This window comes from Sciurus carolinensis, chromosome 10, assembly GCF_902686445.1.
Source record: "Sciurus carolinensis chromosome 10, mSciCar1.2, whole genome shotgun sequence".
NCBI lineage: Eukaryota > Metazoa > Chordata > Mammalia > Rodentia > Sciuridae > Sciurus > Sciurus carolinensis.
The window spans coordinates 131598604-131626555 of record NC_062222.1 but is presented as its reverse complement, the minus strand read 5'-3'; the positions used below and the strand labels follow the sequence as shown (position 1 = coordinate 131626555).

At 37.4% G+C, this 27952-nt stretch overlaps 1 protein-coding gene and 1 pseudogene across 2 annotated transcripts in view; both read right to left on the bottom strand.

Annotated features, from left to right (window-relative positions):
* The window catches only part of Rab28 (RAB28, member RAS oncogene family), a 77334-nt gene extending 76625 nt beyond the window's left edge, over window positions 1-709 (bottom strand). For both annotated transcript variants that reach the window (XM_047566884.1, XM_047566883.1), the window contains exon 1: window positions 452-709. In XM_047566884.1, coding sequence (XP_047422840.1) covers window positions 452-526 — 75 coding nt within the window. In that variant the 5' untranslated portion in view covers window positions 527-709. The remainder of the gene's footprint in view (window positions 1-451) is intronic.
* Window positions 710-18922: 18213 nt separating this feature from the next.
* LOC124994315 (probable ATP-dependent RNA helicase DDX47) lies at window positions 18923-20129 on the bottom strand (annotated as a pseudogene).
* Between the last annotated feature and the right edge of the window lie 7823 nt (window positions 20130-27952).

Sequence of the window (27952 nt, the reverse complement as noted above, 5' to 3'; positions counted from 1 at the left end):
CGGGAAACAGCCGGCCCGGATCGTCTGGCAGGGCGCCTGGGTCCTGAGCGGAGCTCTGGGGGCTCCCTGTGCAGCGCGGGCATCGGGACCGGGAAGGGCCGGGGACGCCAGGCGAGACCTGCTCTGCACGCCGAGGCGCGGGACGCCCTGGCAGACGCTCGCCCTCCTGGGAGGCGAGCAGCCGAAAGCTCCCCAGCGAAGGGCGCTGGCCCGAGTCTTGAAGGAGTTCGCGATCCCGCGGGAACCGGTTTTCCGTTTCTAAGGGGGCGCTGGACAGCTCTCCGCCTCCGAGCGCCGCTCCGAGTTCGGCCGCAGGCACCGCCAGGAGGGCCGGGCCTAAGGCCGCGGGGCGCGGGCCGACGAGGCGACGCCGGCGCGGCGCTGGCTGGGGCGCCGGGGCCGCGCCGGGGCTCCTGCAGGCCTGGGACGGCGCGCCCGCTCGAGGACTGACCTTCCCGGAGGTGCCGTCCCCCAGCACGACGATTTTCAGTTGCCGGTCCTGGCTCTCCTCCTCGGAGTCCGACATGGTGTCCGGCGAACCTGGCCCGCCCCCCGAGGTGGAGGGAGGAAGGGAAGCAGGAGGCCTCCGGGGGCGGGGGAGAGGAGAAAGGGAGGTGATGAAGCGCCGACCCCCCGCCCCGGAGTCTCCACAGGCGCTGGAGGACTCCAGGGAGACTCACTCTCCGGGCGCCATCTTGCCAGCCTCCCCGCCCCCTGCGCGCAGCCCCCGCCCCTGCGCATGACGTCGCGCGTGCCCCGCCCCTGCGCCAACCCCGGCCCGCCGCGAGCCTCCCGGCAGGCTGGACCACCAGGATGCGTGGGGGTGTCCTAGAAGGACTGACGCGACTCGGCGCTGCACTGGCAGAGGCAGTTTGCTGAAAGAGTAAGGTAAATGTGTCTTTCAGGTTAAATATAGAAAATGTGGGCATAGGAGCTTTCAGGCATCCTATCAAATTCTGCTCTGTCTGTCCCCGCCTGAGGCGACCCCTAAAGCTAATGGTTTAACCCAACGGGGTGGAAGATGCTGATGTCTGGTTGCCATGGAACCCAAAAGTCGGAGAGGCGATGGGGCGTGGCCTGTCTCCGGGCACCCACGCGCGTTACCCGAAGGAGTCCGAGGGGAGCGTTCTCTGCAACTGACTTGGAGTCCGAGGTCCCGCGCAGAAAGAGCCGCGGCCGTGGGGCCTTCCAGGCGATTAGCAGCAGGAGCCGCAGTGAAATCAGTGGGGCTGTCCTTCGATCTGCTACCTGTTTTGGCCCTTCAAGCCCTTGGTTTCCTCCCCTTAACTACCGGAGTCGGAAGATTCATTCACCACCTGTACCCTGGGGCCAACCTCCTGGCGAACGCCCTTCACCTAGGACACCGAAAATCTGGCCCCGCCGGGATTCTGATTTTCCATGATAATTTTCCTTTTTTCCACCTTCATTTCTCACAAATATGGAGTTTCCCGGAGGATGCCTGTTGTGTATGACATCTTCACTCTAGCAGCTAAGGGAGCTGGTACTTGCTACAGTTTGTGTGTGTGTGTTTTGTTTTGTTTTGGTGGTGCTGGGGATTGCACCCAGTGTCTTGTGTGTGCTAGGCAAGCACTCAACGAACTGAGCTATATCCCCAACCCCTTTGCTACAGTTTTCAAACATTTCTCAGTTTTAATTTCAACGCATTGATGATACGTATAACCCACCACAACATAAAGTCTTTGGCATTCACAGATTTCTTAAGAGTATAGAAGGCCTGGTCCAAATAAAGGGAGAACTGACCTAGACAATTTCCGAACAGAAGATCATCCCAATTTTATTAGAATACATCCACTCTTAAGCAGTTCGTTCTTTCAGAAACAACCTGGACTATGGGATGGTTATTAGAATATTCAGTTTCTCAGTGGGTAGGGAAGACAGGGAACTAAAGATACCATCAGAGTACATTATATGCACATGTGAAAGTGTCATAAAGGAACCCAATTTTTGTACAATTAATATGCACTAATAATTTTTTAAACATTTTTTAAATTTTTTTCTCACCATAAATTTTAGCCAATGGCAATAAGTATGTCCTCTAAAGTAAAACAAAAAATTCTCATTCTAAAAAAAAAAAATTCTCATTCTAAAGGAAGTTGTTCAAAGGGCCAGGGACAGTGGGGGAGAGGGGTGATAATTAATACCTAATACTTAGTTCAACAAATATTTAGCGAATACCTACTGTATCGGGCATTCTTCATCACAACTCTTCTAACCACTGAGGACAGGAAGGAAAACAAAACGTGTAAGAACTCTGCTCTATGGAAAGTACAGTCTGGTGGCAGGATAATGGCTAGACAAGATGTCAGGCCCCGATTCTTGGAAACTGTAAATGTTAACTTATATGGAAGAAGCATCTTTCTGATGTGATCAAGTGAAGGATCCTGAGAGGAGATTATCTTAGACTACCTGGGTAGTCCCTTAATGCAATCATATGCATCCTTAGAAAAGTAAAAGGAGAGTTGGCCCAGACAGAAAAGAAGGAGGCAGTATAATCACAGAAAGAGAGACTGCAGTGATGCAGCCATAAGCCAAGGAAACCTGGCATCTAGTAGGAGCTGGGAGAGGCAAAGATTAAATTCTCCCATTCAGCTCACAGAGAGGATGCATCTCTACCCACACCTTGCTTTCCAGTCTTTTGACTTAGAACTTTTGGCTCCCAGAACTGTGAGCATATATGAATGTATGTTATTTTCAGCTACCAATTTTATGATAATTTGATACAACAGCCACAGGAAAGTAATTCAAAGAACAACACATATTTAATAACAAGAAAACTTCAGATTCAGATAGATTTAAAATAGTGAAACAGCTGATGGATGGGATAGAGCAAAAATACCTGAACATTATTATTCATCACTAAAAATAGTAAGAAAATAAGTTAATCAGAAAGTAATTTAGAAAGTACGAGTCTCTGCTATCTTATCAAATGCAGTAGTAATTCCTCAGGTTCCTTCAACTTTTTTTGAAATATTTCATAACTTGAAGATACAGATTTTATGCCCAGAAGTCCATATGAATATGTATTTGGGGGAAAAGATAAAATATTATTTAGTAAGGCAAAGTAATGTCCGTACTCTAAGCTTTTACATTTCTGTATTTCTACTAAAAACATAGGAAAAGTATAGGTGCAATCCCCAGAACTTACTGGTGTACAAAATGTCTAAGGAAAAAGAAATGAACCACCCTTCCTAAAATTATTCTCTCCAACGTTTGTATGTAAACACAGAGACAGACATATGAATGTATGTAGGGGTGTGTGTGGGTGTGTTTAAACACACCTAGAACAAAATACAGAACAATTCAGAATCCCAGCAGATTTCCTCATGTTCTCTCTCAGTCATCAATTCTCCAAGGTAACTAGTATTCTGATTTCTAGCAAAATAAATTAGTTTTAAGTGTTTTTGAACTGCTTATGAATAGACTACACAAGTATGTATTGTTTGGTATCTGCCTCCTTTCACTCAATAGAATGTACATGAGAGTCTTTCATGTTGTGTGTGCAACATTGCTGTATGCTTTTACATTGTGCCCATTTATCACTATTCATTTACCCACTTTTCTTTGATGGACATAGATGTTGTCTCCAGTTTGTGAAATGATGAAGTATGCTCCTTAGTACACATTACAATTCCTCCAAAGGAAATTTCAGTCCACAAATACCACTCTACTTACAAAAAGTTCCCGAACTGGGATTGTAGCTCAGTGGTGGAGTGCTTGCCTCGCACATGTGAGGCACTGGGTTTGATCCTCAGCACCACATAAAAATAAATACGTAAAGGTTTTGTGTCCATCTACAGCTAAAAATATTTAAAAAGAAAACAAATCCTCCATGTACATTTATAGTTTTGAGATGAGTGAGGCACTTAACAATCAGGAACTGGTTCATGTATACACCTTCTGAACGTTTTCATGTAGTGATTTTACCTTGGAGCATCTTATCTGACATATCTAGGTGTCTCTACTAAAACATCAATTTTCACTGAGTGTTTTGTTCAGAAATATAAAATTGTCATTTCCACACAAATAAACACATTTAACTTTCAATCAAAACCTCCCTGATTTCTTCAAATTGATGGAATGTTGCTAAATTTCATTTGAAAGAATAAACACTTAAGAACAACCAGGAGAGTAAGGAGGAGGGGCAAGAAATAAAGGAGACATCAATTATCAATATAATTTTATTTTTCTATTTTATTTTTGTTGATTCTCTTAGTTATACCTGATGATAGAATTCATTTTCATGTAATTATAAAAGCATGGAATAAATTTGCTCTAATTCATTCTCCAGCATTTCCCCTTTCCCTCCCCTGCTCCCTCACCCCTCCTTGTTCCTTTCCCTCTACTCTACTGCTCTTTCTGTTTATTATAGTTTCCTATAGTTCAAAGATAAGAGAGTATTTATTCTTTCTCTTTCTTTTTTTAAAATTCTTTTTAGTTTATATACCACCAGTAAAACTCCTGACATGATCATGGAACACAAGGTGCTCCAATTCTGTCCCCAACACTTCCCCCTCACCCCCTGCCCAGCTCTCCTCCCTCCACGTCACCAATCCCTTTTCAATACATCTTTTAAATTAGTATCCAGTGGACACACACGATGCCGGGACCCACTGTGTCACATCCATGCATGCACACAGGAAAGGTCAGACTCATTGGTTCCACTCTTCTTCACTTTTCCTGTCCCTTCCTCCTCCTCAATCAGCTTCACCTACTCTCATTTCCTCTATTTTCTCTCTTCCTTGTTTTTTTAATATCCTCTACCCCTTTATTTTGAATTAGCTTCTGCATATCAGAGTAGATATTCTACATTTGACTTTTGGGGACTGGAGTATTTCACTTAACATGATTGTCTCCAATTCCATCCATTTATAGGCAAATGCCTTAACTGCCTGTGCCAAATTCCACTCTTCTTATGGCCGAGTAATACTCCATTGTATAATTACACCATATTTTTTTATCCATTCATCTGTTGAAGGGCACCTAGGATGGTTCCATAGCTTGGTTATTGTGAACCGTGCTGTTATAAACATTGATATGGCTGCATTACTGTAGTAAGCTGATTTATTTATTTATTGGTCTCTTTAGTTATACATGACAAAAGAATTCATTTTGATATAATTATACAAGCATGTAATATATCTTATTCTAGTTAGGATTCCATTCTTGTGGATGTATATGATGGTGGGGTTCACTGTGGTGTATTCATGTATGTACATAGGAAAATTTTGTCAGATTCAATCCATTGTCTTTCCTTTTCCTATTCCCTACTTCCCTCCCTTCCCTTTGTCTAACTACTGAACTTCTGTTCTTCCTCTCACCCCATCCCTTATTGTGGGTTAGCTTCCATGTATCAGAGAAAACATTCGACTTTTGGCTTTTGGGGACTGGTTTATATTACCTAGCATGATAGTCTCGGGATCCATCCATTTACGGCAAATGTCATAAAGTTATTCTTTATGACTGAGTCACACTCCATTGTATATATGTACCACTTTTGTGCTGGGTGAGAGATAGGGGTCAAGTTTCATTGTCCTACCTATGGACGTCTGCTTTTCCCAGCCCCATTTCTTTAAAAAGCTGTCTTTTCTCCAATAAATGTTTTTGGCACCTTTGTCTAGTATCACATAACTATACTTATGTGGGTTTGTCTCTGTGTCTTCTCCTCTATTGGTCTTCATGCCTGTTTTGGTGACAATAGCATGCTGTTTTTTGTTATTATAGCTCTGTAGTATAATTTGAAGTCCAGCATTGTGATACCTCCAGCATTGCTCTTTTTACTCAGGATTGCTTTGGCTATTCTGAGTCTCTTATATTTTCAGGTGAATTTTAGAACTGCTTTTTCTTGTTCTGTGAAGAATATTATTGATTTTTTGATGGGAATTGCATTGAATCTGTATAACATTTTTTGTAGTCCAACACTTTTGACAATATTAATTCTGCCTGTTAAAGAACATGGGAGTTCTTTCCATCTTCTAAGGTCTTTTTCAATTTATTTTCTTTAGTATTCTACAGTTTTAATTGTAGAGATCCTTCACCTCCTTCATTAGATTGATTCCCAAGTATTCTTAATGGGATGGTTTTGCTAATTTATTTTTCAGCAGATTCATTATTAGAGTATAGGAAAGCAATTGATTAATGTGTGTTGATCTTGTATCCTGATGCTTTACTAAATTTATCAGCTTTAGAAGGCTTCTGGTGGAGCTTGTGGGGTTTTCTAAATATAGGATAATGTCATCAGCAAAATAAGGTAAACTGACCTCTTCTTTTCCTTTTTTTTTTTTTTTTTTTTTTTTTTCTTTTTGGTGCTGGGGATCGAACCCAGGGCCTTGTGCTTACAAGGCAAGATACCGACTGAGCTATCTCCCCAGCCCCTATTTATATCACTTTAATTTCCTTCTCTTGCCTGATTGGTCTGGCTAAAGTTTCAAGGACTGTGTTTAATTAGATTGGTGAAAGTAGACATCTGTGTCTTGTTCCTATTTTTAGAGGAAATGCTTTCAGTTTTTCTCCATTCAGAATAAAGCGGGCCTTGGGTTTGTCATGTATAGCCTTTACAATGTTGAGGTTACTTCCTCCTATCCCTAGTTTCTCTAGTGTTTTAAATATGAATGGGTGCTGGACTTAGTCCACTACTTTTCTGTATCAATATTGAGATAATCATATGATTCTTGTCTTTACATCTCTTTATGTGGTGAATAACATTTATTGATTTCTGTATGTTGAACCAATCATGCATCCCTGGGATAAAATCACTTGGTCACTGTGTGCTATCCTTTTAATTATTTTTTTTGTATGTGGTTTGCAATTCATCAAGGATATTAGTTTTATTTCTTTGTTGTGTCTTTGTCTGGTTTTGGTATCAGAGTGATACTGGCTTCATAGTATTTGGGATTGTTCCCTCCTTTTCTGTATCATGGAACAATTTGAGAAGAATTGGTATTAATTCTTCTTTAGAGATTTGGTAGAACCCAGCTGAGAACACTTCAGTATGGGCTTTTCTTTGTTGGAAGGCTTTTGATAACTCTTCAGTTTCATTATTTGATATTAATCTGTTTAAGTTTCCTGGTTCAATTTGTATAGGTCATATGTCTCTAGGAATTTGTGAGTATTTTTAAGATTTTCTAGCTTATTTAAGTATCAATTTTCAAAATATCTTCTAATGATTCACTGGATTTCAGTAGTATCTGGGGTGACATTCCACTTTCACCTCATTTTCTTTTTTCCTTTATTATTATTTATTTTAGTTGTAGGTGGACACAATACCTTTATTTTATTTTCATGTGGTGCTGAGGATTGAACCCAGGGCCTCACATACTAAGCGAGAGCTCTGCTACTGAGCCACAACCCCAGCCCTCACCTCTTATTTTCTTAATTTGGGTCTTCTCTTTTTTTTCTCTTGGTTAGTTTGGCTAAAAATTTATCAATTTTGTTTATCCTTTCAAAAAAAATCAACTCTTTGTTTCATGGATCCTTTATATTGCTTTTCATCCTCAATTTCATTGATTTCAGTTCTGATTTTAATTATTTCCTATCTTCCTCTGATTTTGGTTAATTTGTTTTTCTTTTTCTAGAGCTTTTTTGGTTTGATGTTAAATCATTCATCTGGTATCTTTCTACTTTTGTAATATAAGAACTCAGTACTATAACTTTTTTCTTAGAACTGCCTTCATACTATCCCAGAGATTTTGGCATATTGTATCACTATTCTCATTTGTTTCTAAGAATTTTTTTATTCATGAAATTTCTAGAATTGTTTTTTTTCATATGATATAAGGTAGGATTCAAGTTTTATTTTTATTCTATATGACTATCTGATTTCTTCTGGTATTCATTTATCATTCAGAGTCTATTATTTAATCTCTAGGTGTTAGAGTGGTTTCTGTTCTTTATCTTGTCCTTGATTTCTTATTTCATTCCATTATCATCTGATAGGATACAAGCTACTATCTCTGTCTTTCTCTTTCTCCTTTTATTTTATTTATTTATTTATTTTGTATTTGCTAAAATTTGCTTTGTGGCCAAAAATATGACCTATTTTAGAAAATATTCCATGTTCTGGTGAGAAGAAAGTGAATTCATTGATTGATGGATGAAATGTTCTGTAGATGTCTGTTAGGTTCATTGGATTAATAGAATTTTTTTAGTTCTGAAGAATGTTTACTTGGTTGAAATCACCCAGTACTATTATATTGTTGTCCATTTGATCTAAATATTGAAAAGTTTTTATTGTTTGTATGTAGATATACCATTATATCTTATTGTTGGATGAATCCTTTAATCAGTATGAAGTGACCTTCTCTGTGTCTTGTGATGAACTTTAATTTTCCCTTGAGGTCCATTTTGTCTAGTGTAAGAGTAGCCATCTCTGTTAGTTAATGGGTATCATTTCCTTGGTATATCTTTTCCCATCCTTTCAGCTTTAGTCTGTGGATGTCTTTGGGAGGTGAGTCTCTTGCAGACAACATATTATTTTTTTTTAAATTCCAATCAACTAATATATATCTTTTGACTGAAGAGTTTAGAACATTGACATTCAATGTTATTATAGAGAAATGATTTTTATTTCCTGCCATTCTGATTTATTTCTGATGTGTTATTCAGATTTGATTCTTCTTGAATTGACTGTTCTTCTTGTGAAATTCATCCCTATGCTTGTTTTCATGTTTCTTATTTATTTCTTCTTCATGAAATATTTTTTGAGTATGTTTGTAGAGTGACTTTGTTATGAATTCTTTTCATTTCTGCTTTTCATAGGTTTTTATTTCATCTTCAATTCTGAAGAACAATTTTTCTGAGCATAATAATCTTGATTGGCAACCATTTTCTATCAGAGATTGATATAAATTATCCAAGTTCCTCTTAGATTTTATAGCCTGGGTTGAGAAATCAGTTGCAATCTAAATTGGTTTACCTGTAAATGTGACCTGCTGTTTTTCTCCTTCAACTTTTAAAATTCTACCCTTATTCTATATGTTATGTATTTTTATTGTAATGTGTCTTGGAGAAGATCTATTCTGATTTCGTCTATTTAGAGTACTATATGCCTCTTGTATTTGAATTTCCATCTCATTCCTGAGATTGGAATATTTTGTAATATTTTATTGAAAATATGGTACATGCCTTTAGTTAGTATTTTGGAGACTTGATCTACCTCCAATGATTCTTAAATTTGGTCTTGATGTTTTTTTTTATATTCGTTGAATATTCTGGAATGTTCTCTTAATATCTTTTCTTTATTATGTCTTTATTTTCAAGATTATATACTTTGTCTCCAAGGCCTGGAAATCTCTCTTCAATGTGAGCTAATCTCTTTGTAATGCTATCAATTGAATTTTAGTTGATTTATTGAGTCTTTTATTTCCAGGAATTCTGTTTCTTTTTCAGAATTTCTTTCTCTTTATTGAAGTGATCTTTCACTTCCTGTATTTTCTCTCTGAGTTCACTTCTTTTAGCTTATTGAACATTTTAACTATGAACTTTATAAATTCTTTTTCTGACATTTTCTTCACTGTGGTACTGATGGAGTCAGTTACTGAAATGTGATGGGTTCTTTGGGGTAGCTTCTTCCCTTTCTTTTTCATGTTGTTTGTATGTCTACCCATCCATTTGGGATGGTTAACACTTCTTTTAAGCAAGGGATTAAGGGCTTATTTCTTGTAAGACTCCTAGTTGGGCAAATATCTGGTTATTGATATTTAATTCAATGTGCACCATTTTTAGAGAAGCCACTGAACCCTATTTATTACAATCACTTCAAAGCCAAGCCATGTACTATTTAACCTTATGTAAACTGAAAACCTTGTTGATACAGTTCTCCATAATTCTTTTAATCCAGGTATAAACTTGTAGTAAAATTCTGGAGCACATAAAAAAAATTATTAAATTGATAAGATTGCTATGACATTATAGGGGGGCTGAAAGGGAGAAGAGAGTAAGATTTGGCAAAAGAGAAAGAAAAAGAAAAAAGATAGAAAGGATAATACACACCAAGGTAAAAAGGAGAAAAAGATGTACAGGGGGTATTGAGGTAGTAGCAGATAGTATAAGGGATAGAGGGGGTAAGAGCAACAAGTATAAACCAGAACTAGGAAAACAAAGATAGATAGAGTGATCCCAATTACTGCTTTAAACCTTAGAAGAAATACAGTCAAATTTGTTGAAGGTAGAGTGTTGATTATTAGGGTAACAACTATCAATCAAGATACACAGTGATATCCATGATCAAAGTTGACATTAGAGTTATTTATAGTAAACCATGCCAAGGTGAAGAAAATTCTTATTGAGTCTTTGTTTGGATTTCATTAGGATTTGGGACATTTAGCAGATGTCCATCATTCTTGGGCTGTGGATCCTTCCAGAGGTGCTGGAGCACAGGAACCCTTCTCTTAGTTGCCATGGACCTCCCACCAGCCATTTCTGGTTTGTCAGCTCAGGGGCCTGTGACTGACTGCTTGGAGGGTGCGGGTATTCTGTCTGTTAGCTGTTTCTATTGTGTGAGGAGTTCAGGATTCTGGGCTCTGGGCTGTCACTGTGTGCCCACTCCCCTCCACAGGATCTTTTTTCAAGGTAATGTAGTTGTTCTCTGAGGCTCTAGACCCAGGCAACTTTCAGCCTTGACTGACCTTCCACCATGGTCACCATCTGGGTGCCTTCCCTTTAAACTTCCTGGGAAGTAATCATCGGCCATTATCTACTTTGTGATAATTTGCTAAGGTATAAATTTAAGATGTGTGCGATTTTCTATGTTTCACTTAAATTAAAAATATAAATATATATATATATGATGGATAGTAAATGCATAGTAGAATCAAATCTAGAGGGATGTAAAGCAAATTATAAATAGCTACCCATAGAAATTAGATTACAGAGGACTATCCCTTTCCATGTTACACATTTTGGTATTATATGAATTCTTTTCAGTGAACATAAATTTAATTTGAAATTGGTAAAGAAAGAATGAAAAAGTAGGTCAACAATTACAAAAGACATAATAACAGTCCTTTTCAGTGAGCAAATGAGAACTTCATCATGTGTTTAGTACATTCTACTATTACATAGAAAATCTGTTAGTTTCACAATCATCTAAAAGTCTTTGTTTGAAAAGAAAAAAGTCCTTCTGCAACAGAACCTCAGGCTGGTTTGTGAGCAGCAATTTCCCAGCTGTCCACAGTTCTGCCTCATTGCTTGGGGATGTGCTTCACTGATTCCTAAAGCATAGCTCCAGACAAACCGAAAAATTGTAGAGCAGGAGAGTTCTCAAATCACCTCCACAGCTGTGAAAACCAGACCTATCACAGTTCTCCAGCAAGGAAGCCTGGTTAAATAAGGTAATATTGTGCAAGTATTTCGAACGTTGGAGTTGGGGTGCAGATGCAAACTATTACTTGAAGCTCAACGATGGGAGCTTTCAGGATATGGATTTCCCTGAACTCAAAATTCTCAGAATTCAGTGATTTGGGGAAACTGCATTTCCAGATTCCATGGTATGGTAGTATGTTCCCCAAGATATAGCATCTTTTACTTTGATCTCTTCTGAAACTTTATTTTATGCATCTCTCTACTGCATAATTCTTCATCTCCAATGGCCCTTGCCTGTGTCATCCAGATTTCCAGTTTATTCATGTTGTTCAATTTAGTTTCAAGAGATTGGAACGTGTGGGATGTTTTTATCAAGTGTTACCTTAACCTTGGTATGGGGTCTCCCCAAAATGAGTTCTTTTGGACAATAGTCCTGTGAATTGCTTTTCAAATAAAGTTTGAAAGCAACTGTGGCTATTCCACATTTGGGAAATGACAATGAACCTGAGCACCTCTTACTCTGAGAAATACTGCAATAAGCCACCTCTGTGGATCTTTGTTTAAACACAGTGCAGCTTGAAGAAAGTAATCCAATATTACTTGCAAAATAGGTTCTTTGGTCGAGAAGTTGGGGACTTTCCCAGGCAGTATTTACTAATATTATATAGAACTAAAATAAAAGAAATCACAATTTCTGAAATCCTACTTTGAACTAAAAAATTTCAGGAAAGAAAAAAAAGCTTTCAAACCATTAAAAAATCGATTCCCAATACTTAAATCCTCATTACTGAAGAGCTTATATGGTCCTCCATCTCTCCTTAAATATATGTGGATCTCTGTAGGATATGCAAATGTTTTGACTCAGAATGTATGTAAAGCTCAAAGGAAGAAAAAACACACACTGATATTTATGTAGGCCTACAAAAATACTGATATCAAAATAAAGACATCTTAATGACTATTTCCTGTTTTGAAAAGACTCTGTTTAAAGCTGAGAAGTACCTTCATCATGATTAGGAAAACAAATTACCATCATAGGAACAGAAAGGCCCACTCCAACACAATGGTTAAAGTGGTAACTCAGATTTAAGTAGATCTGGTGTTCATTTTATACTCACGCTTATGACCTTGAACAATTGTTTTAAATTTACATGAATTTCAGTTCTTTGTCTACAAATGGAGATTACCGTAATAGCTCATCTGCAAAATGGAGATTATAGTAATAGTACTTTTGTTATAGGATTGTCATGAAGCTTATCAACAATACGGATATAGTGCTTAGTATAATACTAAATCTATATGAAAACCTACTAGTAAAGTCTCATTTTTAAATCAAATAAGCACATTAGAACACAAATATTCAAATGTGCTCCATCTATAAAACACTCACCCTAGCAACCTATCCAATGGAGTCAGCAATGCTAATATTTTTCCAAAAAGAAAATTTCTTTTTTTTTTTTTTTTTTTTTGCGAGGTGAATGAAGGGAGAGAGAGGAAACTTCCTGAGTAAACCTGCATGAGCATTTGGTGGGGCAGGGAGAACCATTTTCCTGAAGAAATTTAACTGAATTCAATAAAAACATTGGATTTAGCCTGTGTACACACAAAGCTGTGGATTAATACTGCATGCTTTGTGATGGTTAATTTTCAGAAACTGAGGTTTCCTGGAGAAGAAATTCTACCTCAAGACTGCCACAGTCTAGAAAGCCTGCCTGAGTTTCCAGCCAGCATGCCTGCCCTGCAAATTTCAAACTTGCCAGAGTCTACACTCACATGAACTAGTTCTTAAAATCTGTCACTGTCTGTTTCCCCCAGCCCACACTCTGTTTCTCTGAAGAACTCTAACTGACACACCCTTTGAGGGATATGAAAATGAATTGTGCCTTTGTTTGATTAATATTTATGCTGCATTTCCACATAAAAGCATTTCCTAATTCTTCTCTTGTTTCTTTTTGAGCCCCCATTATGAACCAGACAAGAGGAACCTCAACATAGATTATCAAATGTTATCTTCATGATGTTCCAACAGAATTATGATGGAGAAGGTCTTAAATTATCATAAGTTGAAATTTATAACTTGCTTTACAGAACATGAGATACTGAAAGAAGTGTTTAAAAAAAGAAAAAAATAAAGGAAGAAGTAAGGAAACCTGAAAATGAAAAATGAATAGGTAAGTAGGAAAAATTTTTATTTCAAAAATCTCTTGTAATTTAGCCAGGAAACATTTTGAGCCGTTCTGAGCTGAGCATAATTAGCTTTCTCTAAAGAAAGTTCAATTTCTACATAATAAAGCAGAGTATACTTTTCCCCAGATACTCAACCTCCACTATTATATGGTATATTCCTGAAAATTATTTAAGGATCTATACTGGAAAAAGTATGAATATAATGAGAATAATAAAACATGGAATTAATTTCAATTCTAGTTATTAGTAACTTGGTTGCCTTGGGTAAGTCTCTGAGCCTCAGTTTTGTTACCATAAGATAAAAATAAGTAAACACCTCAGTATTAAGAAGATCAAACTAAATACTAGTAAAGACCTCTGTGATTTAGACAAAGATATGCAAATACTTTTTATTTTTCTTCATTCAAATTTTCTTTTTCTCTATGTACAATTTAAATATAACAGAAATAGACTTGGAAAAGAGTTATAGCTAAAACTCTGCATTTTTTTTAAAATGAAACTTTAAAAAGTAAAACTTACAATCCCTGAAATTAAAATCTTGGGAAGTGAGTTAAATAGTACTTTTGCAACAGTCAGTAACTGGAAAGATGTATATAATGAAATTACCCAGAATGTAACCTAAATGTATCAGGATATTAAAAATAGGAAAGAGGGGAAGAGAAACCTGGAGAACAAGATGAAAAGACACAATATTGCCTTTGAGTTGGAGAGAGGCACTAGTCTAAAGGATAAAGTCTTTTTCCAGAACTAATGAAACACATTAAAATGCAGATATGTAAACACAATATACTAAGCAGAATAATGAAAGTGGTGCTCAGACTTGTGCCAATACTTCATAAGCCACCAAACACCAAAAAAAAATTTTTTTTTCATATTATAGTCTACATAGGCTAATCAGAAATCCTAATTAATTTATTTCCTCATAACCAGGGAAGTACAAAATAATAACACATATCACAATGATACATTTAAGTGTGACTTTTAAAGCATTTGAGTTTTTCCTCATATTTTTTGTTTGTTCCTCTGTGTATCAGGTCAATTCATTACTTGCTGGAAGTCATACCAGAAAGCATTTTTGCCAAGTATTTATGTTCTTTCTTTATTCAGGTAAAGTAAATCCCATACTTTCTCAGTAGGGTTAAGGTCAAGACTCTGAGGGGAGCTACTCCTTCCTAATTAGTTCCCCAGACTCCTCTTTTTCTCCCCCTCTTTAAATAGCCACAACAGTCTAGGGAAAATGTTTGGAGTCATAATGCCCCTGATGAATGAATCCCTGATGAGGCAGCTGGTTTCCAGAAGGGACCCCTCGCTGTGCTGCAATTATGTTGAAGCTGAACCCCAGTAGTTCAGGTCACAGCTAAAGTACTTCAGGGAGAAATACCCATCTCTGAGCTTCATTGTACGATACAGTGAGCTGTGACACTCCTGCCTCTCCATCCAAAGCCTTCACCCCAAACATCAATATGCTCATTAGTTAATGAGAAAAATCCTTAATGATGTGAATGCATGTAGGGGTCCTCTGTCGGTGACCCGTGGAGGGAAAAGATCCATGCTTTCAGAGTACTGGTAACTTAAAACCCATCTAGAAATCTTGAAAATGATTTTCTACTGATTAGATAATTCACTTAATTTCTGAGTACTAAATAGTCACCTGTGAATGGTTGGAGCCATATTGAGATTCTCAGGAAAAATCATTCTTAAGGGGAAAATGTATAAATATAAAATTATATATCACACTAAGAAACACAAGATATTGGGAATTTTAAAAATGCTTTATCTTAACAGAAAAAAAAATTAAAACACAGGCACTTAGGACACAGAATTATTTATCGGCACTATCTGAATATATGCAAGTTCAAGCCACCTTTCCATGACTCCCATGGATTTATTTATTCTCCCTCCCTGATCCTTCTGGGATAATAAAAACCTGTGCTCCTGTTCCATTTGAAGGTGTAACTCTCCCTCCCTTGATTCTATCAGTAAGGTTGTGTCAGATATGAAGCTTATTATTGTTTATGCCAAGAGACATAACTGAAGACATAACTAAAGGCACCTGTGAGACTCCTGTGACTCCACCTTTACCTTAATTTCAAGGAAAAATAATTCTAGTTGTATTAGTCAGGGTTCTCTAGAGGAACAAAATCAACAGGAAGTATGATTATAAAAGGGATTTATTAGATTGACTCACACAACCAGAAGCTGGATAGTTCACTGTGGCCTTCTGCAGGCAAGAGAGCTGGAAGAACCAGGAGCTGCGCAGTCCAAGACGCAGAAGACCCAGAACAAGAAAGATCAACAGTGCTACCCAAGTTGGAGACCAAGGCTTCTGGAAACTACCTGGAGAGTCACTGGCAGAATCTGCTTTGGAAGAGTGAAGAAGTGAGAGTCTGATAGCCTCAGCCGATCTATCAAAGCAGCGATCAAGAACCCGTTCAAGAAGAGCCCAGCATGCATCTGCATCTGCTTCCTTGTTCTTCCAGCTTTTATTCCATCCTATTGGGTGGTGCTGCCCACGCTGAGGGAGGGTCTCCATTTCAGTTCACTGTCCCACATGCCAGTCATTCCTAGACACGCCCTCATGGACACACCCAGAGGCCTCTTAATCATTGGCATCTCTTCATCCAATGGAGTTGACAATTCAAATTAACCATTATCCTAGTCATTCTGGGAAAAAAAATAATAGACATTTTAGTAGACAGAAGAGATCACCCCTACTCAAAGTTAAAAGACTAATGACAGAGTCATTGGAGAGATTTACCACACATAAAGAGAAAATATAATGAATAACTAGAATAAAAAGATTGCCTACACTATGAGAATGCTACCAGGATTTCCTAGGGCTGCGATAAAAATTAACACAAACTTGGGGCTTACAACAACAGGAATGTATTTTTTCTCATAGTTCTGGAGGTCATAAGTCCAAAAGCAAATTGTCAGTAGAAAACACAGTCCCTCTAAGGGCTTGAAAGGAAAATCCTTCTTGCTCTTCCAATGTCTGGTGGCTCTAGACGTTCTGTAGCTTGTGACTGCCTCACTCCACTATCTGCCTCCATCAAGATGTGACCTCCTCCTTCTCCAAGTCCTTCCTCTTCTCTGGCTTTTAGAAGGACACTTGCTGCTCCTAAATAATCTAGGGTGATCTCATTTCAGTTACATCCTCAAGGGTGCATTTTTCAAATAAGGTGGCATTCACAGATTTCAGAGGTTAGGACATGGATACATCTTTCAGGGACCCATTCAACCTGCTACACTTCTAATCAGACTTCTAGTTAGAATCCATCTCCAAGTTTTTGATTTGAGAACATCTACTCCACCATGAATGTTATGGTTTAAGCATGAGGTATACCCCCAAAAGGTCCTGCATGAGACAATGCAAGAATTTTCAGAGGTGAAGTGATTAGATTATGCGAGGTTTAACTTAATCAGTGGTTTGATCCACTGATATGGATTAACTGGGTGGTAACTGTAGGTAGATAGGTTGTGGACGAATGAAGCAGGCCACTGGGGTCATGACTTTGGGTTTTATATTTTGCCCCTGGTGAGCAGAGGTCTCTCTGCTTCCTGACTGCCGTGTCCTGAGCTACTTCCTCTGCCACACCCTTATGCCATGATGTTCTGCCTCACTATGGGCCCAGAGCTACAGAGTTGACTATGAGCCAAAATAAACTTTTCCTCCTTTAAGTTGTTCTTATCAGGCCTTTTGGTCACAGAGACAAAAAGCTGACTAAAGCTGACTAAAGCAATGAACGTAAAAGATTGAATGAAAAGAGGACTCAAGATACAAAATCACAGTGAAGCAGAAGCTTAAAGCAGTTAAGAGAACTAAATCTATGAGTGTAAGTTAACTTCAGGTCTTGAAAAATAAAATCAATTTAAATTTTTTAATATTTCAAAGATCAGTAATACCTATAGAGCAATGCAGTGGTCACCCCAATAGCAGAGGGAAAATTTTCAACTTTAAAATTTGTTTTTCTAGTCCTAGTTCTAACTAAATGCTGAATTTTATCAAATTTTTTATATTAAGGATTTTTCCAACAAATGTTGTTTTTTTAGTACATTGAATTTATCATTTTCAAATAAAATCAACCTGTTTATTAAAATATTACAGTAACTAAAAATATCTTCAACCAAAGTCTACAATCACTCATGACCTTTTAAAATACAAAACCCTTAGAAAATTAGGAATAGTAGAGGAAAACTTCTTTAATATGACTTAAAAATCTTGATACCCTTCAATAAACATCACACTGAATGATAAAACTTTGAAGCATTCCTAAGTTTAGAATAAACAAGCAATGATGCTTATTATGTTATACTCTATTCGATATTATAAGAACAAACATTGGAAAAGATAAGCAGTCTCTGATGATATGATCACCTCCATAAAGAAGGTAAGAAAATTTAATAACTCACACACTTAAGAAAAGTTCATTAAAATTGCTGGATACAAAGGACAGGCACAGTATAGCATACCTATAAACCCAGCTACTTGGAAGACTGAGACAGAAAGATTACAAATTTGAAGCCAACCTTGTGAACTTAGCAAGACCCTACCGCAACATAAAATAAAAAGGAATGTAGTTCAGTGGTAAAGAGTTCCCTGGGATTCATTCCCCAGTACCAAAAAAAAAAAAAAAAAAAAAAAAAGTTTGCTGTATATAAGAGCAATGTGCAATGATTAAGGGTATTTATAAAGGAAAATTTAAAAGTTATATTTAAGAGGGAAAAGGTAATACCATGTGGACTGAAATGTAAAAAGAACCAAAAAAAATGATATTTATGTGGGTAGATAAGTAAACACCAGGCACATAAGATGACATCAGACAGGATGAAAGGATAGAATTAAAATACGTGACAATGATAATATTTGTGTCAGAGAATGAAAGGCATAAATAAAAAGTGGTTTAAAGTCATAATACGTTCCATTTAGAAATTAAAAGATAAAAATTATGACCATCTTAATAGAGGGAAGGAGTGAAACATCATAATTCAATAGAATTGTAAATCTATTTATGATTTTTTCAATATAATTTCAATGTATTGCTTCACATTGGGTCTAAGGAAGCACAAGCTCCAATGTCTTAAATCCCACTTAAGGATGTACAGTTACAGGTTACAAACTTCATCAGCCCACTCCTTGACTTGCAATGGCCAAAGTGAAAGGTCTCTGTGAGATGACAGAAGAGCACATCCTCTCATGTCCTGAGCAAGGCATCAAAGCTGAAGGGCAGAACAATCTTACCACCGGTCCTGTAAAAATTACCCTGCAGCAGTGATTCCCCAACACTCAGAGAAGGGAATGAGCCCAGGGTTTAGCAGTTTCTGGACACAAATTGAACAGATTTTAAACTGAGGGACTCTGTTGAAGGATTTTCATTCTTTTCTATGATTCCATTTTGCAGAGAGAAAGCAGAACTCAGGTCTTTGTAGAAGTGATGAACAGGCTTCGTGTCTCTACAGCCACCTTGTTCCTGACACCAGTAGCACCCTCTATCATCTCTCCAGCATCTTCATGTGTGTGTTTCTTCTTTGCCCCATGTCCCCTTAACTCCATTTAGGGTGAATCTTTGGGCTTAAGTCACTTGTTCGATCAGCATCATAACCTCGTCATCCTGTGTTGAAAATATAAGCAGTTTTTTCCAATTAGATATCCCATGTACTGGAAGAGTTGCACATCATACTGTGTGACAAAAGTCAGTGCCTTTCCAGGGTGCCCAGCAATGGCTGTTCAACCTATACCATAGATGCTCTCATTGGAATGGAGTGGAATGTCCAAGTAGACCACTATATCCACATGAGGAATGTCCAAACCTCTGCTTGCAACATCAGTTGACAGAAGAATGGAACAAGCCTTGTCCTTAAACTTATTCAGTGATCCTAGGCACTTGCTCTGACTCATCTGTCCATGGAGAGGGCAGCAGGAAATCCAAGATTTCAAAGTAGCAAAGCTGTTTTCTGAGTATTATTACAGGTTCTGTGGAATATCATGAAGGACTTTTCAGGCAATTCCTTGACAATATAAACCAGGTAGGTATCTGGAATTTAGAGAGAATAACAAGATAATATTTGCTCTAAGTTTTCAACTTCTGGTATTTAGAGGAAACAGTGAAGGATTTCTTCACAAGATTTCACAGAATTCTTCAGAGTTGTACTCTGAGGTTTTTGCACCTTCTGGGTCATGTTAGCAGAGAAATGTTTTCCAAGCTTAAGGGATCACTTTAGGATCATGTCAACCTATTTTATATGTTGGGTTTTTTTGGTTTGTTTGTTTGTTTATTTATTTGTGTGTGTGTGTGTGTGTGTGTTTGGGTTTTTTTGCCAAGGATAAAGATTGAGACATTGAGTAGATTTCACCTATAGTAACAGCACTCTGCACTCCAATAGTGGACCCCAAGTCTCAAAGGGCTCTGAGATCTGAAAGGCCAACTCCTGAGTGGGGGATAGCATGTGGTCAAACCAACCAGGGTGCTTACGGCAGAACATTCATTCAGGATGGGCAAAGCCAAGGCCCCTGTTCTTCCACAGCCAGTTTCTCCCAGCCTAATATCACAACCTTGCATGGCCAGAGGAATAGCTTCAATATGGATCTTAGGGCTTTGCCCACCTCCACTGGTCACAGACATCTGTCACACCCAGGTCTTTAAAGGTTTTTATTTCCTCCTCCTCCACTACCAGCTGGGACGACTCACTGGGTGAATCATGCTCCTCCAACCTACATTCATGGTTTCTTTAAAATTCTTTCCGAAAACTAGAAATATAAAGGAAGTCCCCTAATTTGATTAAGAAATTTACAAAAAGCTTATGGCAATATAATAACTAGGGGTAAATAATGAGTTTTCCCTTTGAGGTTGGGAAGAAGATAATTCCCACTAACATTCCTTACTGATGTGCCAGGAGCCCTAGCTAACACCATCACTTCAGAAAAGGAAGTATTAAAATGATCAGGGTTGAAAAAAACAAAATTATTATCTGAGGTTGACCCAATTATGCACAATGAAAATCCAAAAGAACTGTGAATGAATGATTAACTTTATAAGTAAATTTAGCCAGTCTCCTGGATAAATATTCAATATCCATATCTTCAAAAATCAATTGCAGTTCTATGTACCAAGAACTAACCAGAAAATTAAATGAAAAGAAAAAGCTAACCTTCACAATAGCATAATAAATAGTGCTTAAATACATATTTAAGAATATATCTTGGATGGGCAGAATTAATATTGTCAAAATGGTCATGCTACTAACTGTGCTATATAGATTTAATGCACTTCCTATTAAAAATCCAACAACATTCTTCATAGAAATAGAAAAATTAGTCATGAAATTCATATGGAAAAATAAAAGGCCCAGAATAGCTAAAACAATCCTTGACAAGAAAAGTGAAGCAGGAAGCATCAAAATACCAGGCCTTTAATTATACTACAGTGCTACAGTAACAAAAACAGCATGGTATTGGCACCAAAGAGACATCAAGGAGCTGGGGTTGTAGCTCAGTGGTAGAGCACTTGCCCTACATGTGTGAGGCACTGGGTTCCATCCTCAGCACTACATAAAAATAAGTAAAATAAAGATATTGTGTCAATTTACAACTAAAAAATATATTTAAAAAAAATAGGCATGAAGACCAATGGTACAGAACAAAAGACACAGAGACAAACCCACATAAATACAGTTATCTCATACTAGAAAAATGTGCCATAAAAATACAATGGAGAAAAGATAACCTGTTCAACAAATGGCACTGGGAAAACTGAAAATCCGTATGCAACAAAATGAAATGAAACCCCTATATCTCACCCTGCACAAAACCCTACTCAAAGTGGATCAGGTCCCGAGGCATTAGACCAGAGACCCTGTGCCTACCAACAGAAAAAGTAGGCCAAAACTGCCATCATATCAGCTTAGGAACAGATTCCTCAACAAGACTCCTAAAACTCAAGAAGTAAAATCAAGAACCAATAAATGGGATGACCTCAAACTGAAAAGTTTTTTCTTAGCAAAGGAAACAATGTGAAGAAAGAGCCTAAGTATGGGAGACAATCTTTGCCACCTGCACCTCAGATAGAACATTAATCTCCACAATGTATAGAGAACTCAAAAAACTTAACACCAAAAACACAAATAACCCAATCAATAAATGGGCAAAGAAACTTAACAGGCACTCCACAGAACAAGAAATACAATTGATCAACAAATATATGAAAAAAAAAATGTTCAATATCTCTAACAATTAGAAAAATACAAATTAAAACTACACAGATTTCATCTCACTCCAGTCAGAATGGTGATTATCAATAATACAAGTAACAATAAATGTTGGCAAGAATGTTGGGGAAAAGGTACACTCATACATTGCTGGTGGGCCTGCAAATTGGTGCAATCACTATGGAAAGCACTATGGAGATTCCTCAGAAGACTTGGGATGGAACCACCATATGATCCATTTATCCCACTTCTTGTTATATACCCAAAGGACTTGAAATCAGCATACTATAGTGATGTGGCAAATTCACAATAGCTAAGCTATGGACCAAACTAGGTGCCCTTCAACAGATGAATGGATCAAGAAAATATGATATATATACACAATGGAACATTACACAGCCATAAAGAAAAATGAAATTATGGCATTTGCCAGTAAATGAATGGAACTGGAGAATATCATGCTAAGTGAAATAAACCAATCCCAGAAAACCAAAGGTCGAATGTTCTCTTTGATATGCAGATGCTAACACAGTTGTGGGGGCAGTAGGGAAGAATAGAAGTACTTTGGATTAGACAAAGGGGAATGCAGGTAAGGGAGTGGGGATGGGAACAGGAGTGACAGTAGAAAGAACTGGACATCACTTTCTTATGTTCAAATATGAATACAGGACCAGTGTAACTTCACATCATGTAAAACCACAAGAATGGGAAGTTATACTCCATGTATGTATGATATGTCAAAATACATTCTACTGTTATTAAAAAGAACAAATAAAAATTAAAAAAAAAAAAGATTTTCCAGAAGCAACCTAGAAGACAGTTCCTTGCATGAAATTGACAGGATAATTTGCAGGGGTCCCCACTAGCTACTTTCTTGTAGGGAGGCATTTGCTATGATCCATGAGAATTCATTCTTAAATATGCAAGTAACTATAATAATGTCTTCTTTTAATAATTAGAAAAGATGTCAAATTTGTGTCATCAGTGCAACATACTAACACCACTACACCATTTAAGTGTAAATACATACACTTAATAATGTGTTTTATTATCTACAGGGTGTAGCAGTCATAGTATTAGCAATTTTGAATAGGCATAGTATTTACACTTTTGGAGTTTACACTCTTGTTTGATGACATATCAAATGATAGAGGGGTCTTTTATATGCTTGATATTTATGAAAGTCTAATATTAGTTTCTTAGCATTAGTTAAAAAATGGTAAAGTATATTATTTTATTTTCATATTCACCCAATAACTTTTATACTACTTTTCTTTTAACCTACTCATGTATAATGTATGTATATATTTTAATAAATATGAAATTCCATTATCTTGACAAAAAAATTCAATTGAGTTGTAGCATGTATCAAACTGAAAAAAAAAAAAAGAATACATGTGACCAGACTTATTTAAGATATACTTTAAATTTTTCAGTAAAAAATGTTAAATAGTTTAGGTTGTTAGTAAGAAGGAGCAATTTATTTGTACTGATAAATGGAAGGAAAAATGACCAATGAACTAGTCAGAGAGCTCTGGAACAGGTTCACACACACAGAAATTCAATAGCTGTTAGTGGAGACTCTGGTTATCAGGAAAGAAAGATTAGACTTTTGAAAAAATAATGGATATTCAAACCAAAGAAAAATAAAATTGAATAAAACCCCTACCTCACACCATATACCACACAAATTTGACAATAAAGACTTAAACATGAATACATAGCAAGACTATAAAATGTTAGGATCTAATTTAGGAAAAATATCTTCTTGACCTCAGAAGAAGGAAGTATTTCATAAGGTAAACACAATAAGTATTAACCATAAATGAATAATGTGATGAATAAAACTGCACTAAACCAAGAACTTCCATGTGTCAGAAAGACCCTATAAGGAAAGTGAAAAGCCAGAGTGAGAAAGACTATTTACAATGCATATAAAATTTTTACATATGTATAAGAAATTTTCAAGACTCATTTGTATCCAGTGAATATATATCAATAAACAAATGAGCAACAGATTTGGAATTGGTACTTCAAAACTGAAGAAATTCAAATAGACAATAAATACATGAAAAAAAATACTTAGAACCTCCTCAGAAACCAAGGTGGTGGAATTTAAAGCAGTAAGACATCACTTTGCACCCAACAAATGGTAAAATATTTAAAAGATTAACAATACAAAATCATGGACAGGAGGTGGAGTAACACACTGTTACAACTCTTGAGAATGCAGATTTATAAATTCTCTGAGATAACAGTTCAGCATTTTGTAATAACTTGGAGATGCACACATACATTATGATCCACTCATAGGTCTGTCTTCTATATCTTGCTCACAATCACAAGGAAATATGCACAAGAAGGTATATTAAGGCATTATTTACATAACCCAAAATTAATAAAATGTCCATCCCCCCAAAAACAGATAAACAAATGTTCTATAATGGCATTTTATACATTAATGTTGTTAAAATAAAGCTACAGATACTCCCAACGATGTGGTTGAACGATGTGGTTGAATTATATGACAATGATGTGGTCATATAATATGGAGCTACAGGCAAGTCACAAAAGAACACACACACACACACTTGAGAGAGAGAAAATTATCCTGAGGATGGAAAATCAAGGACAGGAAAAATTAATCTATATTATATAAAGAAGCTTACACACATGGCCAGATATTAAAGAAAAGCAAGGAAATAATTATCATTCAAGACAAGTGAGTAGGTTAACTGGGGAGAGGAAGTGATTGTGGCAAGCTTATGAGGGATGTCCAAGGTTCTGGTAATATTTCTTTTTACTTGTGTAGTCTTTAACAGTTTGTCTAGTTCATAATTATTTTTAAAATATATATGTATGTGTGTATACATGAAAAGTAATATTTACAAAGTGTTAAAATCGAAACCGCACAATGAAGAAGATAAGGAGATGGTATTCATGATGGGCCAATACATTAAGATAAACTCCACTACATTCAATATTTAAGTGAGAACTATTCTCCTTGATTGAGCAGAACCAAACAGGTCAAGTGGCACTCTGTCATCTCAGAGCCTTAAACCCCATTTGTTATGATTTGGATATGAGATGTCCCCCAGTAGCACCTTTGTTAATGCAGAAATTTTCAGAGGTGAGATGATTAGTTTTTGAGAGCTGTATCCTAATCAGCTCATCCTAGTTTGAACAGACTGGGTAGTGACTAAAGGCAGGTGGGGTGTGACTGGAGGAGGGAGGTCACTAGGAGCATGTCCTGGAAGGGCTCATCTGCCCTGTGGTCCTTCCCTCTTCCCTTCCTCTGCTTCCTGGCCAGCCATGAATGGAGCAGCTTCCTTCACTCACACCCTTCTGCCATGATGGGCCCAGAGCAATGACATCAGCCAACCATGGACTAACTCTCTGAAACCATGAGCCAAAATAAACTTTCCCTCCTCTAAATTGTTCATGTCAGGTATTTTGGTCTCTGCGATGTAAAGCTGACTAATACACCCCTTTCTACCTGTGGTTTGCTTTCCCTTTATTTTACTCATACCTCCAAACCTACTCGGAAACTTTGAATTTTGACACAAGTTTTCACTCCGTAATCTTCCTCATATTCTCACAATTTTGTGCTACTTCTTGATTATGGGACTTCTCTTTCATCTTTTTTTTTAAATTCTTTTTATATTTAAGCTTCTCAAGAAGTTCTCTATGCAAGTATTTATTTTTTAAAACAACTTCTTTAATCCCCATTAGCATTGTTTACAATTGAACTACTAAAATTTCATTCTAGAATTTCATAACTAATTCCAACCTCTTGAAACCCTTCATTTTTTTCCAGTGTTAAATCATGAGTCTATGCATATCTTGTGCTCTTATAATCTAGAACACCTTCTATGCCCAATATCACTTCAAAATTCCAAATTCCAAAGCACGAGATCACTTTGTTCTGAACTTCCCATGAGTAACAAACATTAGCTTTCTATTAATGCATAACAAGTGACCACAAACTTTGTGACTTGAAATTGCATTTATTTATGTGCCTATGGTTCAGGTGGTCAGAAGTCTGTGCACAATACGGCTGGATTCTCTACTAAGGGTCCTGCAAGGCTAAAATAAAGGTGTTAACTAGGCTGCATTGTCACCTGGTCTGTTGTCCTCTTTCAAACTTGTGGGGTTGCCTCTAGGTTTGATTCCTTAAGGTGGTAAAATAGAGATCCCTGTTTCCTTGCTGGTGGCACCTGAAGTATGTCTCTCATCTGTTTCCCTTGCTATGTAGCTCCCCTCCATCTTCAAAGCCAACACAAGAGAGTTTTCCTGTGTCAAATCCCTCTCCTGCTTGACATCTCTTTCATGAGGAAGGGACCAACTCTTTGAAGGATCCATTGGATTTATGAAAGTAGAAGGGAGACCAGTTGAGTAGTGGGAGGGGACCAGAGGAAAGAGAAGGGAGGGAAAATGGGGCTACTGAAGAACAAAATTGACTGAATTATGTTGTTCTCTTATGTGCATGTACAAATATGAAACCATGAATCCCACTAATATGTATATTCATAATATATTAATAACAACAATGAAAAGCTCCATCTGATTAGGTCAGGCCTAGCCAGAATCAACTACTTTTCTTAAAGCCTCCTGTACCATACAACATAACCTAATCCTAGGAGTGACAATTCCACCACAGTCACACACGAGATGTACACACCAAGGTGTGGGTGAGGATCTTGAGAGCTATCTCAGAATTCTAATTCCACACCAGCTCATGCTCCCCTGTGGTTTAGAAGTAAACTAGAATATTAAATTTCCTACTTTTTATTTAAAATTTGAACTCATATTATGGGCAAGGTCCTTTACTAGATGATACACATTAGTTTACCTAATAATTAGTTTATCTATGAAACAGGTATTATTATCCCCCAATTTATAGATGGGAATACTGCATTTTAGATTCATGATGACATTTGTCTAAGGTTACCCAAGTGAAAAATTGCAGAGTGAAGACTTCAACAAAGCCCAGTCTTCGGAATCCCCCTTCTCAACCACTCTGCTGTGCGCTCTTGCCAGTAATCCTTTCCACATAATCACTTATAATATCAAATTGATCATATTTGCATAAGATCCCAAAATATATGCTCTAGTTTGAATGTTTCGGTCTGCTCTGAAACTCATGTTGAAACCTAATTCCTATGCACCAGTTAGAAGAGGCAGGGACTCCCCTTTGTGAATGGATTAATGACCCTCTAGAGAGGGATCAGAGGAGGGCTTGTTCTCTTCTGCTCTTTTGGCGTGTGAGGAACAGTGCTTCTCCCACCCAGAGGATACAATGTTTAAGGCACCATCTTGGAAGTGGAGTCCGGGTCCTCCAGGATACCAAACCTTGATCTTGAACTTCCCAATCCAAATTCCTGTCCTTTGTAAGTTACCTAGGCTGTGGTATTCTGATAAAGCCACACGAAACAAAGACAATTCAATGTAAACATTTTAATTTTTAGTTTAAATTTGTAGTTGCCCACTAAATTCACTTTACAAAATGTTAATGAACTGTGACTCAGTATTTTAATGACTGTTGACTCATTATCTTCACAAACTTGTAGCATAAGACAACAACCAGTTATCACCTTTAGGGATTCTGCAAGACAGGAAGTTGGGCACAGCAGAACAGAGATGGCTCTTCTTTGCTATACAATGTCTGGGTTTATAGATAGAAAAACTCAAATGACTAAAAACAACACAAATGCCTGGGGTACTGAATAATCTAGGGACCTCTTCATTCAAAGTCTGGATTCTATACTGGATGATTTGAAGACTTGGCTTAGTTAGGACCGACATTGGGAGCATTAACATGTCCTCTCAATGTGTCTTTCACATTCTCATAACACGATGACTGTGTCCCCAGAGAGAGCCTCCTAAGAAGGTGTAACCAGAAAGCACACATTCCTGAAGACATAGGCAGAGGCTCAGAAGTCATCTGACATCACTTACGTGCATTGTCTTGGTTACAAGCAAGTCTCTAAGGCCTGCCCATATTCAAGTGGGTGGGGATTACACTCCATCTATCAGTGGGACAATGGTGAGTGCACGTGGCAGAAGAGCAATGAGGATGCATGATATTGTTGCAGCTCTTGGGAAAATTTGAAGTACAATATCCAAATCTTGAAAAAGTTTACCTACAGAACAGTGAACTGTAACTACATGCAATTTGCTGTGGACTGAAATGCATGCCCCCAAAAGATTCACTGAAGCCCTAACAGTCAGTACTTGTGAA